This window comes from Euprymna scolopes, chromosome 11 (genome assembly GCF_053919585.1).
Source record: "Euprymna scolopes isolate OS-2025 chromosome 11, ASM5391958v1, whole genome shotgun sequence".
NCBI lineage: Eukaryota > Metazoa > Mollusca > Cephalopoda > Sepiida > Sepiolidae > Euprymna > Euprymna scolopes.
Genome location: NC_136492.1, coordinates 94,645,031 through 94,663,715, shown reverse-complemented (window position 1 = coordinate 94,663,715; position 18,685 = coordinate 94,645,031). Strand labels below are relative to the sequence as shown.

Sequence of the window (18,685 nt, the reverse complement as noted above, 5' to 3'; positions counted from 1 at the left end):
GGAAGATAAGGATAATAGTCCGCAATAAATAAAATTCAAAGGTTCACTTTTTTTGCACAAGAAACCAGTTTGTTTCACGGCAAGAATATTTTCCTTCAAACGGCGTGTTCAGATTAACTACCACAAATTCTAGTCATTATTTCTGATATTGGAACAAACACGTTGACTATGTATTAGTAAAACGACCATCAAATTTGACAAGAGAAGGAGAAACGGACTGTGAAAGAAGAATATATATTTGTAACCATTAGTGCTTATAAAAGACCTGTTAAATAATCAAGTCATATTGTACAAAACACAGAGGTTTAAAATAAAATAAATGATTTCCCCACACAAAAAAGCCGACTCGCTAAAAAGCGAAGGATTTTATTGTTTGCTAAGTAAAACCACGTAAAAGTAAAAGAAAAAAAAGAAAAAAATATTTTTTTTATAAATGTTATTTCGACGGACTTTATTTCTTCCAAGAAATATCGCGTATAACAAATTAAATTTCCAATAATATTCGTTTCTTAGCACCTATCCTTCAAACAAAAGAATTGGGGTACAAAAAGCTTGGATGGACTTTTTGCTTACGAAATAATATTAGGTGACCTGATTTTTTTTTTATTTCAAGTGTCAATTGTTTCGTAAATTGAATTCGTTACGATGGACACCGAATTCAGACAGTCTCTTTTGCAATTATACAAATTTCAAACGGAACAAAATATCGCCTTGCAACAAAGACAACTTGAAAGTGGAGAGAATTTTTTAAAAGAGGTGTTGCAACAACATTCGAAAAAAACTTGATAAAAACGCAGGAGGAACAATGGAAAATTCTGGAAGCAACACAGTTAACGAAAGCAAACGAGAATCATAACGCATTCTCGCATACGGCTGTCTAGAACGCCATTGAAAACGTCAATTAAAACCCAGAAGATGTCACGTTTGCCCGTTTCTATAGAAAAATCGATATGTCGAAGACACCTGCTGAGGTCATGTTATGACGCAAGGTTAGATCGATATTCCACAAGTTGTTACCAAAACAGAATAGGCAAAAAACCCCAAAAACGATGCAAAATGATATAAAGTTGGTGAAAGAGTCTTCTACAAGATTCACACAAATAATAGGACGTTTTGGGAGTCCGGCATTGTTGATAACAAATAGGAAACATGGTTTATATGATTAACGGACCAGATTTCGTGCACAAACGCCACACTAATAAAATGCGGAAAAGATACTCGAACAATGAGGTGAACAAATTGCCTGAGGAAGAAATCATGGATACAGTGTTTTATACATTTCAGGTGCCTATACTAGAGAAAGCTCCTTGGAATAGGAGGCCAAAAAGAAAACGGAAATCAACTGAGTTGATTAGGGTGATCCCAAAACCGAAATCTTATTAATCCCTAGACGGGATATTTTTAAATGAAGGTGCTATACCGGCTTTTCTATACATACTATATATATATTGCCAGTACACCGGTGATAAGGAGCGACAGTACTCGACTGCCTGGCTGAGCACTAGTCAGTTATCCCCGTATTCCTACCTATGTACCTGTGATTTTAATACACTTCGTTTGTTAAACCAACCTCGACTTGATTTTCTTCTTTTACTATTATATTACGAAACAACATTATAATTGATTTAAATAAAGATAACCCGTTTTTACTGTAATGTAAGATTGACAAATTAAAAATACTTTCGCATTTATATATATATATATATATATATATATATATATATATATATATATATATATATATATAATAAAATAATTTCAGAAAATTCCCTCTGGACAAAACTATTGCAGGTTCTCAACAACAACTGCAACATCTTTAGAGAAAGCAGTCCCTATTTTTCTCTCTAAATATTTAGTCTTACAACTTCTCCCAAGTGTCACCGGAACAAATTCTACACTTTCCACAGATTTTGTTTTTACCGCCCGTAACTCGCTTATAACATAGACCTAAGATAATCTTCACAGGTTTCTATCCATGAACAAATACGACTCCCTTGTCAAACTCCGTTCATTCTGATAGGCTGAGCTCTTATAATTCTCATATTCTGGAATCTAATTCTACGTTTTATAAAAGAACGGTTACTAAAATTGCAATATGGCGTCACTAATAGACATATTACTTCGCACAATTTTGCGTCATGCTTTGGTCATTACGTTTTTGTATGTGTGTGTTGCACTTCACAATTCGCTGTGCGTTTGCCATAAACATTAACAAGTCGCAAAATACTGTGTATCTACAAGTATTCGGAATATTAAAAAAAATAATGTACACATGTGTCGCTAATAGTTCATTTTATAGTCCGTGCATTCGTGTGACTGTGTGTGTGCTTGTGTGTAAAATATCAACTTTTGTTGTTAAAGCAATTGCAAAAATAATAATAAATTTATGTAAGCATTACAAAATTCACCTTTTCTGTGAGATAAAACAATATATATATATACTCAGTAAAATTACACTATATTTATATTTTTATTGTATTTCTATTTAAAGAAACTAAGCCACAGCAACGGCACAACCGCCAGACTATCCGTTCACGTGAAATCACCTTTTTCTTCACTATATTCCCTCTCCTTAACTATTTGTTATCAAGTAAGATCTATGACCGACTTGTAGTTTCATCAAATACTTTTGCAAGCAAAATCCGATCCCAGATTCAGACCTCGACTTGGGAGAGGTGCTAGTCTAGCGGCAGTGATGAGTTGTGATACAACGAAACAATACTGTATGTCGATGAGTTGTGATACAACGAAACAATACTGTATGTCGATTATATATATATATATATATAATCATCGACATACAGTATTGTTTCGTTGTATCACAACTCATCACTGCCGCTAGACTAGCACCTCTACCAAGCCGAGGACTGAACTAGAACCATCGCGTTGACAGTCGGCAGTTCTACCCATCGACCCACGGGAACGGTGCTCGCAAATAACTTCGACAAATTTCTATTTTAAACAAACATTCATCCATTACTTTTATACTGCTTAAACCATTTGTTACAATCAAACAGCGCGCCTCGCGTTTTTCAGCCAATTAAGTAGCGGGTGAGATCATTTACGGCAGTGCTCTACCCAAGGTGGGGATGGGGCTTAAAATATATTTGTAGTTATCGACATACAGTACTGTTTCGTTGTATCACAACTCATCAGTGCCGATGGAAGAACATTCATCGTAAGATGAATAAAATTAATATCGCCAAACTAAAGAGTTTTGCACCAGATTTATGCCTTATTACAAAGAGTACAACTGAGATACAATTATATAAAACATAATGTGTACGATTCTTATTTGAATTTTGATTCTATCGTATGCTTTAGAATTAAGCCTTAGGTAAAATGTAGTGTACTTCTTTTAATTAGTGTCGAATGAAGTAAATTCTTTCTTAATTGAACATTTTAAATACAAGCTTGTTGATATACCATACGCCCAACAATCCGGTTTCAAATACGCAGAAGAAACTGTGGAGTATTTACTAATTAATTTACTTGTTGAGAAAATGGTAATGATGTACCCGATTTAAAATTTGCATTAAACTAAATAAAAATGCATATAGCCACTTTCAGATAATTTACGCTTCGCAGCTGTCTAACGTAAATCATAATCATTATTTAATTATTTTAAGAGTGATTACTTAAATACAGATATATTAACATATAAAAATATAAAACACCTAACTTATATATATATATATATATATATATATATATATATATAATTATTTTTTTTACTATAATAATTAAATATCTACAGACACTAGCGTTTCATCCTTTCGGGATTCTTCAGTGCAGGGTGTCACGATTACTACCATTCGAACGATTCGAACCCCGCGACATCTCTGGCTCGATTAGCGGAGGCCGTATCCATTCGGCTACTATTAACTGTGTGAAATAGCGTTGAATTTTAAACATTTTAATTTAAATGTTCATTACGTCAGACAGACAGTGATCAAATCGTTATACGATGATCTACGCATAAGAGCTAAATTGACCGACTTTTAATTCAACGGAAAGTGCTCAACGATAAGAAACGAATTTATTAAAGGGGCTGTCATAATTATTTTTTTACTATAATAAAATTAATAATAATAATAATAATAATAATAATAATAATTAAATAATATATATATATATATATATATTATTTAATTGGAATTCATTATTGAGATGAGTATTATTTATTAATTTATTTATTGGAGATGAGGATAATAGTCCACAATAAATAAATTAATAAAGCTAACTTATATATATATATAAACATATATATATATATACATATATATATATATATATATATATATATATATATATGATTTTTATTAAAACTTTTGAAGAGCTACGAAAAAAAGAAGGGACACTCATAAAATGAGATACATATAGTGTTCTAGCACTTTTGTTAATACATTGTTACACTATTATCAACGCAATTTTGTCAGTGATGAAAGATTGTTATCTTTGGCGTCCAGAGCTCGCTTTTTCAGAGAAGGGTGGTTATAAAAGTAAAGCCTCCTATTTTTTTAGCTTTAAAATTGAAGAGCTACTGATACAGGAGTGCTACCAGTAAAAAAAACCCGGCTTTTTGTGCTGAAAACTTAATTTTTTACATAGTTCCCACCATTCTCAATGCAACATTTTCAGAAATTAAATGACGGATCTCTGCTTTAGCGCACTCCCATGACAACAGTTGCTTACCTAGAGTTTCACATCATCAATGTGTGCAATAGAGAGATTTAACTTTCGAGCCATGAATGCATAACATCAGTCATCATAACAATGCAATATGCTATATCCACTGATTCTTTCGGGCGAAATAAAAAATAGAAAGCTTTATATTTAGACTGCATCTCATATATATATATATATATATATATATATATATATATATATATATATATATATATATATATATATAAAGTTATAAAAAAAATAAACCTGACGAATCCTAACTTGGATGAAACGCAGAATATCCTCTGAAGCTTGATTGCCATATATATTTTTATAACTTACTGCCTAGCTCTACGTATGTGTTCAGTACTGTTGAAGAAAATACTTAAAGTTTACGCATAAAATTATACTTTCGTATATAAATTTATGATTAGCTGAAATAGTCATAAATAAATAAATATATATATATATATATATATTCATAATAATTGTATAATTGGTATTCTAAGATGTAAATCTAATGAAATCTACGCGATTGCTAAAGAGTCCTCAATGGAGGACAGAGCTATTATATAGTCTGTTTATTATAAAAACATTATAAAATTGTTGGTTCCATGTATGCATACATGTTTCAGTGGAATTCCAATTCAAAGAGACTACTTCATCAGATCAAAAAATGATTTTTCATACTGCCCCCCTTTTAAGTCTGCTGATGTGGTCTTTTGTATTGGGATTACATTGAAAAATGCATGCACATATGTATCCAATAATGCTTTTAAAACAAACAAACTATATATATATATATATATATATATATATATATATATATATATATATATATACATATAAATATGTATATATATATATATATATATTCAAAACATGAACTAAGAAGAACGACTACGTGCGAATGTTTGCTTTCTTTTAAATAAACAAATATTAATTTATTTAAAGTTTACTTTTTCGACTTATAACAAAGCCCTCGTCAGGATTTAAAAAAAAAACAATACAATACATTTTTTCGTTTTTTTTTTTTTCTTACTTGCAATGATGTCGTTTGGCGCTGTCTATTTGTCGAAGATACTGTATATTGTCCACCAGTGAGTACGTCAGTTCTCGCGCAAATATGTAGTATTAGTAGTAATCAACTTTTTAGAATCACGAAGAAAATGAAATTCAAAACATGAGGTTGTAAGAACGACCACGTGCGGATTTTTATTTTTTTTTAATAAACAAATATTCATTTACTTTAAGTTTCACACTTTCAGCTTATAACAAAAAAATTGATTGGATTAAAAAAAAAACAATACAATATTTTTCAGAGTCTATTTGTCGAAAATGGTGATTGGATATCATTTTGATTGATTTACGCAGTATTGTGTATTAAATTGATACGATAACTTGTTTCGCTTTGTGATTGAATTTTTTCTTCCTATTTTAGGTACTACGCAATAATTTATCCGATGAAAGCGAAATATGTGTGCACAGCAAGTCGTGCAAGAAAAGCCATTCTTTTCATTTGGATTATTTCTTTCCTCTTAGCGTCGCCAATAATTATCGGCCGGGTAAGTATATTCCGTTATTTCTAGAGTCTCAAACTTATCAAAGCTCAATACTAAATAACATGTTATACTACTGTAATAACCTTGGATCATGTACTTATAATTTTACTAGTTAGCTAAAATCGAAAAAAGCGATGTAAAATAGTAGCAAACTGTTGAAGATGAAGATAAACAACTTTTGAAACCCATGAACTGCACAGTTGTAACATCAGCATTTTCACTGACTTTTACATACATGCGGCAAAATACGTATTTTTAGTGAAACAATTATTATGGCAGGGTAAGCAAATATATGAGTGCTATAGAGGTGAATGTGAACGGCGTTCTTTTTTAACTTGACATTTTGATTAAAGAAATACTTTACTCCAACATTATGATGACCAGTCAATTTGGACAAATTATAGCGACTTTAGTGCCACACATAAATGCTTTCCCTTTTTCTATCCACTCTAAATCTCCAAAAAGTATTATACTGACTAATGTTTCTTGTTTAGTGGACATGTTTTACTTCAGAAATGTGATACAGACTCTACTCTGTCATTATTTAGAACGGTCAGGATTTGTATAATAGTTAAAGCAGTGATGCAACTTACAAAACTTGGTCTTCGGTGTTTGTAGATAATTAACAATCAGGGATATTAAAGAGAAAATAAAAACGGGTGGATCTTATTCGATTCAATAATTAGCAAATTATTTTCTTAAAATTCACTTGTATATTTAATTCTGATTTGTAATACACAGAACAGAATAATAACCTATTTAGATCGGTTCTCACTAGATCAGCGAAGTCAAGCTACCTATAGTGTAAGTAGTATCTTATAAGTGAATATTCTAAAATCCCATATAGTTCTGGCCTGGACCATCAAACTCTTATGGGTTCGAAACGCGGAAACATGCATAACATAGGTATCAATTCACGGGCAATCACGGTAATCACAACCGTTAAAAAATAGACCGCCTCCTCAGGTGCTGACCTTTACAAACGAGGTATCAAGACACTTCGTTTTTGCTGGCAATTATGGGTTCATATATGCTGGCTATATGATATGTGCTTAAAATGTCGAAAAATAAATGTCAAAACACAAACAGTCGCTCGTTTTAATAGTTATTTAAATTTTGAGTAACATGTAAGCGGTATATTACTTTTGAAAGGACCTTTGTATAAAAGTAACTGGTCATGTACTTCCTTCGGTGATCCCATTAGTGCATTTTATTTATTTCTTAATCAATAAGTTTTTATTGCTAGTGTTAGTTTTATAAAATGTTATCTTTTAAGTGTAAGTGATGAAACGCCCAACATAATTTAATGCAATCAATAGCGAATTTATACAAATAAAGCTATTATTTCCATTAAATTTACAATGAAATTGCTGTGGCGTAAGTTCTTGCAAATTGACAAAATCTGCAGGATTTTAGTTATTCAGGTAGATGTTCTACTTTTGGATTTTATTTTCAGATTATTTGCAGTCAAAGCAATCGTCTACTTTCTTCAGGTTCATCCTGTCGAACTCCTAATCTGTATGCCGACTGAGAATCTGTACAGAATTTTAAACTGAACAGTTTTTTTTTAATTTATCTTTTTTATTTAATTATTTGGACTATTATCCTCATCGTCTAGTTGTTGTTTACACAACATTTCGGCCAATTATTCCTCTGGCCTTCGTCAGGTTAACCGCAACGGGATAGGAATGTCGAATCCTCCAACTACATCCACAGCAAGTGCTGCCTTAAATAGTCGTTGTCAGTTCACCACGGTTTGGTCAACTAATCCTCTGACCGGCTTTGAGTGGGATCGAAACCGCTACCACTAGCTCCACGCTCACCTGGAATCGTAGATATTCCGCATCCATTGCACCACGAGCATCAAAGGGCAATCAAGTTTGGATTTTTGGGGTCTTATAAATCCAATTGTTCTTCCAATTGTCGAGTTCGTACCAATTGTTATATTATTGAATTAGTTTGGAATTATTTTGGATATGAGTCGAACTCGTGAATCTGTCTGTCGACTCGGCTATCCTTCTGTCAGACTCGGGAATCTGCGCAGAATTTCGAATGGAACCCTTTATTTAATTGACGGAGATAATATGTTTTAGTTCAGTCAGCCATGACTGAGTAGATGTTTTAATACGTAATATACAATTGTATTTTGAGTGTGCCCGCACTGAGGATTGAGCTTTTTTACTTAGGACTGGCTAACAGAACAAAGGCATGATGCCGCTGTGGATTAAATAAAGAGTTTCGTTTGACATTCTGGAAGATTTTCGAGTACAGGATGCAATTGAAGAATGTCGGATGTATATACATCGACCCACACGTTGTGATAATAACACTTAAGATAAGAACAGTAGTATAAAGCATACAAATAACACAGATATGAATAAATATTAATTTAATAGACCTATTGTTAAAGGTTACGGTTTGAAGTAAAATAACTATGTTAGTTTTTTCGAGATTATTTAGCGAGCTCTTTAAAGAACAAAATTTCCAGAACAAGCTGGATATGCAATTTATATCGGTAGAGTTCTTATCATATGTGATGCTTGTGAGACACATAACTTGAAAGTAGCTAGTAGAGACCCAAAATATTCGTTTTTATAGAGATATTAAGTAAATTGTTTTATATATATATATATATATATATATATATATATAATTGATTCGTTGTCTTATTTTAAATTATGCTGTAATTTAATTTCAGAGTCACCAAGAGGTTGGCTATTTCAGGAAAGGTTATTGGTGCATCAAAGAATGGTCAACGCAAATCATCGACAAAATCTACGAGTTCTACATGATGTCCATCATTCTGCTTATTCCAGTCGCCGTCATGTCGTTTGCCTATGCCAGTATTTGCAAAGAGCTTTGGATTGTCAGTCATAATAGGACAGCGATGAGGGACGGACAGTAAGTGGCGTGTTTTCTTAAAGACGGGCTTTGTCTTAGCGAAGAACACATTTAGATAGTAATTCCACGCGTAGTACAATTCCTTTAAACGATTGAAATCGTTTGACAAGATAATTTTAAAGAAATGTACGTACCTGTCTAATAGAACAAGGCAATAATGTCGGGTCCTCGAGCGGATAATTGTTGGACAATTCAATTATGGAGTCAAATAATGTCCAAAAGTCTACGAAAATCAATTGTAACCCTGAGAAATTTATTTCCCAGAAAAATCTTTAATATTTTTATCCTGTGAATTAATTGCACACAATGAATGAATGTTGGAATGTTAATATCTATTAGTAATGGTGATTAATCGACAAGTGTCTGTCTATAGCCGAAACTATACTAGTGCTATTTCTTATTGGTCAGTTCGATAGAACAGTTTGTATTTATTCTTTTTTTATCATACAATGCTCCTGCATTTATCTCCTAGTTTATGGGGAGTGGAAAATGTAGTATAATTTCTGTTTAAATTAGATCAATCTCTCACTTTTGTGAGTGGGATTAATGTAGTATTTTTTCGTTAGATTAAAATCAGCCTTAGTTTGAATCTGTTAATGCTAACTGTGCCTTTTATATTATGTTACATCGAAACATTAAAAATAGAGAGAGAGCGAGATAGAGAGAGATAGAGTGAAATAAACTATTCAATGTGTAAGATTAGTGAACACACGTTACTATTTTTACAATAATCGGTGGGAAAGAGTGTGGTCATGCCTTTCGTGAGGTTGTCCATGTGTAAATTTCCAAAATTGATGAATAACCTAAAAGTAATATTTGACATCACATAGCTTCACTTTAAACCATCAATGTCAACTAAAAAAAAAACGTTTTGTGTCCACAAAAAGAGGTGGAAACAGTTTTGACTCACGTAGCACATTGACATTTAAAATGTATATAACGGCTGATCTAGGCCAACATCAAATTCATATCACACATAGAGAACATTAATATGTTCGTTCATTTTTTACGATAACAATGTTGTTGGTCATTTTTTTATTTCAGCCTGTGCATCGGAGTCTGGTATTTGTTTTGTTTAGGTAAGTCTGTGAAAAGAGTCTGTTTAATACTAAACCGTAATTTGTGGAGTGTTTCTTATGTGACTATCACACTAAAAGACAGAAAAATAATGGCTCAGTCGCTTTTTGAACATAAGAAGCAGCACGCGACCTTTGCATCAAACTCAAACCAGGATTCCACACTTTGAAGAAATTTAGTGTTTATGATTCGCGAACCCGTAAAGTAGCTAATCTGCATATCATGTAACAAGTTCTAAAAAGAAACGGGGCATGGTCGATTCAACTAAGCATTGTAACTAGTTTTCTAGATATTGTTGCAACTGTTTCGCCTCTGAACGTTATTACTGGACGAATACTTAATATAATTAAATCATTCTAAAACAAAAAAGAAAATCCAGATTGTCCTAGATGGTCAGACGTGATAACAACATGGTATAAATGCGGTTGTGCCACATGCGTCGATGACTGTAACTTTTATTATTCCGATATTCATGAATATGTCTCTGATAAAATTGGCTATATTTCCTGCTGACATCACGTCCTACAACAGACGAGGGGAAAACAAATAAATATGAGGGGATAGATGAAACCTTAGTGGAAAGGCTGCAGTCTTCAGTAGAATACGGAGGTAAATAGAGGGTAACATTTAATGCTGCCTAAGCTAAGTTTTTTTCTCGATACAATTACAAGAAACCTTCTCTATCACTGATTTTCATGACTAATACCTGAACGCTTTTCGGTTAAACTCCTCGTCTTAACATTCACAAGCAATATGAATTTAACCAAATGGAGGGCATTGCGAAGGTTGCTGCGAAGAAGGATTTAGCGGATATTGCCACATCTTGCATCAGCCACAAGTCGTTTGGTCTTAAAATCTTGCTTATTGATTGAGTTTCTTTGCTCTTTTAATATGTTAAAAGTAATGTTTATAAATCATATTTTCTAGGTTAATCATCAACTGATTCTTGAACAATAAAGAGATTGAATTACCAGAACATTAACGTGAAAGCATCACACTGTCTTGAAAATAATTAATTGAAATCCTGCTTACCTGCATTTGTAATCATTATCACTGCTGGAAAACAGAAATCCAAGCAAGAAGACTTAATTTTTGCAGATTGTGATAATAGCTATTATATAATTAGGACAATATGTTCGATAATAATATGACACGCTTAGGAAGATAAATAAAAATATAAAATCTTGGTAAATAATTTATATCTTCTAAAACTTCGTGAATTCCTTTTTTAGAGTACCTTTTGGTAAATATAGTTCGTTCAAATCTGGGCGTTCAACTAAGTATTTAGGTGGGAGCTGAACAGTTAGATTTCCTTTAGAGAGCCGCCTAATGGCCAGCATAATCCAAGCAATCCGCTTGTTTTGGTGCTGCTAATCCACTGGTGCAAGTCTTACTCAACTGCAATCCACACATAATTTCGTTAGGATTGAATCAGGTGAGATAGTGGTTCAATGTTGAAGTCGTGGAGCTTCTCAAACATCCATTTATGTATTTCCAAATGAGATATGCAGTTGAGCTCTGCTGCCACTTGCAATCCCTTTCCAGAGGTATCCATTTTACACAGATATCTGTCCGAAAAATGTCTTGCTTTACGTGTGATCTATTTGCGTTTCACCTCTAAATGACAGGCAAGTATATTGCAGATGCCTGCTCAATATATTCTTTATTTTCCATTCTTTTGTTTTTCCTTCTTAAAATATGTTTTAAATCCTACAATAAATCCCCCGTTGCCTTTTAGTATGATGTCTGTTGCACTAAAAATTTTCTTCGTTGGCAATCGTTTCTTACTAACAGAAACAAAAAAACAAAAATGCTCCTTTTACTTCTACCATAGCGAGGAAGACCCTTCCTTATTTTCTTAGGGGTGCGTTATATTCACGATTATTTAAAAATAATTACTGTTAGTAAACAAATTATAAAATACCTCGAGAATATTTGTTTAGAACATCTTTCTGCATTACATATGTTTTTATCAACCGACTTGCGTCATAGCTTAGGCCGACAGCTCTAGCACAGCTGTTAACTAGAAAATATTGCTAATAAAACATATATAGTTTTATCGTGTTTCTTTGACAGCATACACTTTACACTTGTGATACAAACTGACACTTTCCGAATAAACTGATATAATACGTAAAAAATTAGTTTTCACTAAAAATGACAGTTAGTGGTTGTCTTAAGATAGCTCATGCAATATATTACAGCGATGTATTTGCTAAATGACCCGAATTAATACTATTTTACTCACAACTTTCAAAACACAAATTAGTGTTACGGATATAATTTCTTAAAGGATCACAAAACACTAGAATTTATGCGATCACAATAGATCTCTTCTCAATTAGAACACAATAACAATGTCCATAGTTTAAAAAGGGTTTCTCCTTACTGACCGTGCAAGATTCACGAATATTTTGGAATCAAATTTGTTTTTGTTTTTATTTTATAAACTGATTAATATTATTAAGAATAGTATTAGAATGGTCTGTTAGTTTTAAAAATATGGTTTGCTATTTGCTTAGTTTTACTATGTGGATGCTGAAACGATTTTACTGATGATTAAAATATTAGGTTGGTGCAAAAATAAAGTCGTTCTTGACGTGCAACTATATATATATAACTGACATTACTTTTGCACCAACCTAATAGGATTTAGTCATGTTAGCTTTTCCTTAAAACTATAGAAGTGAGGCAAGTTATTCAAAACGTAAAGAAATGTATTTTTATGCCAAAAACAATAAATGAAGTTTAGCAAATACAAAGTCATCTAAATTACTTTTGAATTACTTGAATCGTTTAAATCATTTGTAAATTACAGAAGCATGGGCTCTGGTGTGAGTTTTTAATTGCTCCCTTGAAATTTCTAGTTATTAAATTGAAACATTATTTTATATTTTCCCCTTCCAGAGCAAAATATATTTAAATCATATATTATCATTTGAATTACTTATAGTTAAATTGTTTTTTTTTCTGATTTTTGTTCAGAAATAATAGTTTATAACGAATACTTTTTAAATAAAATTATTATTTTGGTTTACACTGAACACGGATCCTGCAAGAAAGAAATGTTATAGTTATCCCATGTGGAGTAATTTATCTCAAATATAATATTTTATTTACAAAAGCTTTTTAGTCTACATTCAAGAAAACATGCCAGTCAGGTGTTAGTTTAAATTATGTAAGATTCGATTTAGTGTTATAAAGAATGTTTGAATTGAACGTCTATTTTATAACTATATTTTACAATCCGACCAAGAACAAGTATTCTAATTGTGAATTAGCGATGAAAATACTATTTCAAAGTTAGGTCTTTCAAAGCAAGTTAAATATTGTAGATTAAATATTTACGCATGATAAGGAACGGGAATGTTAGTGAGATGCTTGAATTACTTATAGTTAAACTGGTTCTTTTTCTGATTCTGAAGTGCATGCGTCGAAAATAAATGCAACATCAATCCTTTTAGATAAACTTTTGTCTTCAATTAATGAAAAGAAATTAAATCATGTCGCGTTATTGTTTCTTTTTATTTTATGTGTCATGAACATTTTTGAAATTTTACATTTTAACTTGATTTCTTACCCCACCTTTCAAATACATATTTTACAGAACCGTTGAGCTAATGTTTAATTATCTGAATAAGGAAGAATAAGTTTACAAAGTCAATTAAATTAAGAAAATTAAAACTCAAAATCTAGAATTAGCGTCTAGATTCTCACTATATTTTTCATCATCTTACCCTTTCTTTTTATACATATTTCATGTTCCTTTCTACTTACAAGTTGAATTGTATTGCCGTTATTCTTTTAAAATGTCTCCTTTCGTTAACATATATGTGTATATATCTATATATCTATAAAAGTGAACGTGTCTGTGTGTGTGTCTGTCTGTGTGTCTGTGTGTATTTTCCTTCACAATAACTCTGTTAATTTTAAGTCTACAAACTCGAAACTTGTATATACAGGGTACTGAGATCTGGGGAAATCCATGCGATCGGTTTTCGGCCAAAAAGTTGGCTGTAAAGGTGTCAAAGTTCAACGATTTGACCTTTCAGAACTCTACCAAACTCCTCCAACAATTTTGGGTCTAAACACTTAAAATTTTCGATATAGGTGCCTTGGACATGGATCTAACTTAATAACGTAATTTAAGCCCCAAACAATAAATTTTAAGGGGTCATAATAGGGGTCAAATTAAAAAAAAATTACCTTTTTTTTTTTGCTCAGCATACACCTCCAAACACCCGGGCAACGCCGGGCACACCTCCTAATATATATATATATATATATATATATATATATATATATATATATATATATATATATATATATATATATATTAGGAGGTGTGGAAAGTAAACTCTTATCAACGGGCCAGATGCATCAGTCCAAACATGACAAATATTATGTAAAATGTAATGTAGTTTTTTTAACTAGACGAAACTAAAATAGACTTTGAAAAAACATGCTTTGTTTCAATTTAAAATATGGCGATAGATTTTGAAATCGTCATAATACACCTATGCATCGGACTGCATCATGAAGATAAGATAATAATTAACTCTGAGCTTACGCCAACTGAAAGATTTACATAAGGGATTATAACGAATAGTTGACATGTCGCAATGAGACAGTAAATAATTCGCCGAAGAAAAAGAAAAGAGGAGGCCAGAGTTAGAGATTAAAGAAGAGAATCGATTGAACATTACAAGAACCGCAACATTATTTTTTGATCATTCAGAAATTTTTAGAACTGTATTCATTAATTTTATTTTCTTGTCATGAACTGCTTTATTCAGCTAAGTATTTTACATTTTCTTTTACACAATCGAAAAATCCACCTTTCCCGCTCGGCATCAATCAGACTTTGAAATGATATTCTTGCATAATATATTCTTTTTTCGTCGTTTGTTCAGTTTTTATACTATCATAATTATATTTCTTTTGACAACCACACTGCTTTGGCCCATTGAAATGTTTCTTCAAATTCCGTGAAGATTGAATACCTTACAGTAATAAAATGAGCTATATATATATATATATATATATATATATATATATATATATATATATATATATATAATCAATTTGTGTTTTACCATGCGTTTTATTTTACTTCCCGCCTATATACATCATTTGGAAGTATAATAAAGACAGTGTGTTACAAGGGTCCTAAATCTCACGACTTACATATCGTTTTATGTTCTTCTTTACTCATCTGTTGCGAGCAACGTAAATATAATTTTCAATACACTATGTACAGGGCACTACGCCTAAATTAGATATTTCCCAGCTCATAACACAATAGCATTCCAGGTGAGGTCTTTATAATAGAACAAAGTAGAGAATAGGGTTCACATTAGTGGATCGAAAGTAAACCCAAACTTGTCACCATAGTCTGTTTGGCGAATATTTAAAGCGTCACTAAAAGTAGTTTACTCATTTATAAGTCACAGTTCAAACTAAAACATATTTTTCAAAATACTATGGTTAATGCACTTTCATAATATATCTGCTTCTGAGGGTCTTTCTCAAAAACGTTTGTAGGAGGTAATGTGGCATATCTCTATTCAATGAATCTCCGGGGCGAACGAAAACCTTACACTGTTATTTTTTTAATGGGTTAGGTTATTAGAAGATCCGTAGTGTTCCATTACCTGACTTTGTTTTACTCTCTTCGATTCGTCGTTAACTATATAATCGATTGTTTTGTTCCTTTTTTCCAAATTAGTCAATAACGTTATTCTTTCATGTCCAAGAGGATCTCATTTTACAATACATACATAGGGTACATATTAATTAATCAAGAATGTAACATGTCATCATCTAACCTGTTATGTAACATGTATACTATACCCGGAACTCCAAAAAAAGTGTATATCAGTTCGAATTTCACATTCCAAAACTACAGCGACATGAGATGATGATTGTATTATTTTTTGGATGCTGTTGTTTGTTACATTAAATCGTCGTTGATTCTAAGGTCCCATCTTATGATGAAGTGGACTATGAAAATATTCGTCCAAACATGAAACTTATTTTCTAAACAAATATGTAACTTTTTTAAAAGCAAAGTCCGGGGAAAAATTGAAGGAAACTATTTTTCTTATAAAATGCTCTCATAAAATCAATCCATAGAAAAGTAAAGATAGTTGGAATATACAACGCGGAATATATCGAAGAATGGCAAAGTACGTGTTGAACTTCATATTTGTTTGCATAAACATATTTATTTAAATAAAAAAGTAACAAACACCGTATATGAAAACATCTTTCAATGCATGTCTTCATAGTTTCAGGAAATGTCGAAATAATGCATTCATGAAAAACATATACACCATCTTCCAAATAAAACTTGTTTTAAACTCATTTAACAAAGTAAAAACAGTTTAATATATGTGTACATAATATTCTACAAACAAAACAAGAATGTCTTCTATCTAGAAACTTTTATAAATAAAAAAACAAAGTCAAATACATTACAAAATTTTGAAACTGAAGAAATAAAGTATTCGCATAATAATAATAATAATAATAATAATAATAATAATAATAATAATAATAATAATAATAACAGAAGAAGAAAAATGAAGTTAGCCATGATATGGATCGACTACAAAAAGGCGTACAATAGGTTACCCCAAGCATGGATAATAGAATGCTAAAAAATGTATAAAAATACCAAGCAGGATGATCAACGTAATTGAAAATTTAATGAGAACATGGACACTGGAACTTACAGCTGATGGACAACACATAACAGAAATTAACATACAAAGAGGCATCTTCCAATGAGATTCACTATCACCATTATTGTTCATCATAGCCATGATGCCCCTGAATAATATACTGAGAAAGTTCCAAGCTGGATACAAGTTCTGTAACACAGAGAAAAAAATGAATCATCTGATGTACACGCACGATCTAAAACTTTCCGCAAGGACAAAAATGAACAAGAGACATTAATAAACATCACCAGGATGTTCAGCCAGGATATCCAAATGGAGTTAGTTATGTAAAAGTACGCACTACTAGTTATAAGAAAGGGAAAACTAGAGACGACAGGAAGCATGGAATTACCCAACCAAACGGGGATGGGGGCACTAGGAGTACTGGAAGGAGACACCATCAAAGCAACAGAACTGAAAGAGAGAATTGGAAAGGAATACCTAAGGAGAACAAGAACACTTCTAGAAACTAAATTATATAGCAGAAACCTAATGAAAGGTATAAATGCATGAGCAGTATCACTAACAAGATACTCTGGACCGTTCAAAGAGTGGACTAAAGAAAAACTGAGACAGCTCGATTAGAAGGCCAGGAAACTCATAACCATGCACAACGCACTACACCCGAAGGACGATGTTGATCGATTCTACGTAAAAAGGAGAGACGGCAGGAGATGACGGGTTTGTATAGAAGACTGTGTGAATGACACATTAAAAAGAATGAGAAAAATACATAACTGAAATCACTGAAAGGATAATTATGGCAGCGAGAGACATTGAAAAAATCAATAGAACAGAAAACAAAGGGAAAAAGGATTAGACAAGAAAAGAAAAATGGGAAGAGAAACAGTTTCACGGAAGATTCATAAGAACGACAAAAGATGAGAATAGCGAAAACACTTGATATGGGTGCGATAAAAACACGTAAGCCGAGAAACTGAATCCCTAATAACTGCAACACAAGACAACTTGATAAGAACAAACCGCATCAAAGGAAAGATCGACGACACACATGAAAACAGCAAATGCGGACTCTGTGGACAAAGAGACGAGACGATAAACTATATAGTAATGAATACAGCAAACTTGCTCAAAAGGAATTACTCTATATGTGGTTCCGGGTTGCATTTGCTCACACTACCGCGCTCATATTTGCACTCTATCGCCCCCACAACAGTGGAGTTACTATCTTTAAAAGCATACCTGAGAAAATTGACTACGACCTGCGTACCCCTCAGCAAAATTCACGTCTGTGGAGACTTCAATGTTCACAATGTGGAATGGTTAACCTACTCAAACAAGAGCGATGACGAGGGGAGATTCTGTCACGATTTCTCCATTGCTTATGACTTCACTCAAATTTTTCATGAACGCACCCGTGTCCCCGAAACTGACGGCCTGTATGCAAGTCTCCTAGACCTCTTTCTCACAACTTATCCTGAACTATGTTCATTCTCCGTTCTGTCTGCACTGGGATCTTCCGACTACTCTGTTGTACCAGTTAAGATAAAAACGAAATGTAATAAGTCCTAAGACGTACCTCTCCATCGCACAGTATATCGATACTCAATGGCTGACTGAGATAGCTTCCGCACATTTATATCAGATCTACCTCTGCGTTTCCTGTTTAAAAAGGATGTGTCCTCTATAGTATCTGACCGGAATAGTTAATTGTAGGTATAAATTGTTTTATACCCTCGAAAAACTTCCAGCAAAAACCTAAAATCTAGCTGTGGTTCTCTTCAGAATGTG

The 18,685-nt window shown here is 32.4% G+C and overlaps 1 protein-coding gene across 4 annotated transcripts in view; it reads left to right on the top strand.

The window, feature by feature from the left end:
- Positions 1 to 18,685, top strand: part of LOC145287971 (QRFP-like peptide receptor) — a 578,499-nt gene that overhangs the window by 474,048 nt on the left and 85,766 nt on the right. For all 4 annotated transcript variants that reach the window (XM_080135944.1, XM_080135946.1, XM_080135945.1 and 1 more), the window contains 2 exons: positions 6,110 to 6,233; positions 8,929 to 9,131. In XM_080135944.1, coding sequence (XP_079992070.1) covers positions 6,110 to 6,233; positions 8,929 to 9,131 — 327 coding nt within the window. The remainder of the gene's footprint in view (positions 1 to 6,109; positions 6,234 to 8,928; positions 9,132 to 18,685) is intronic.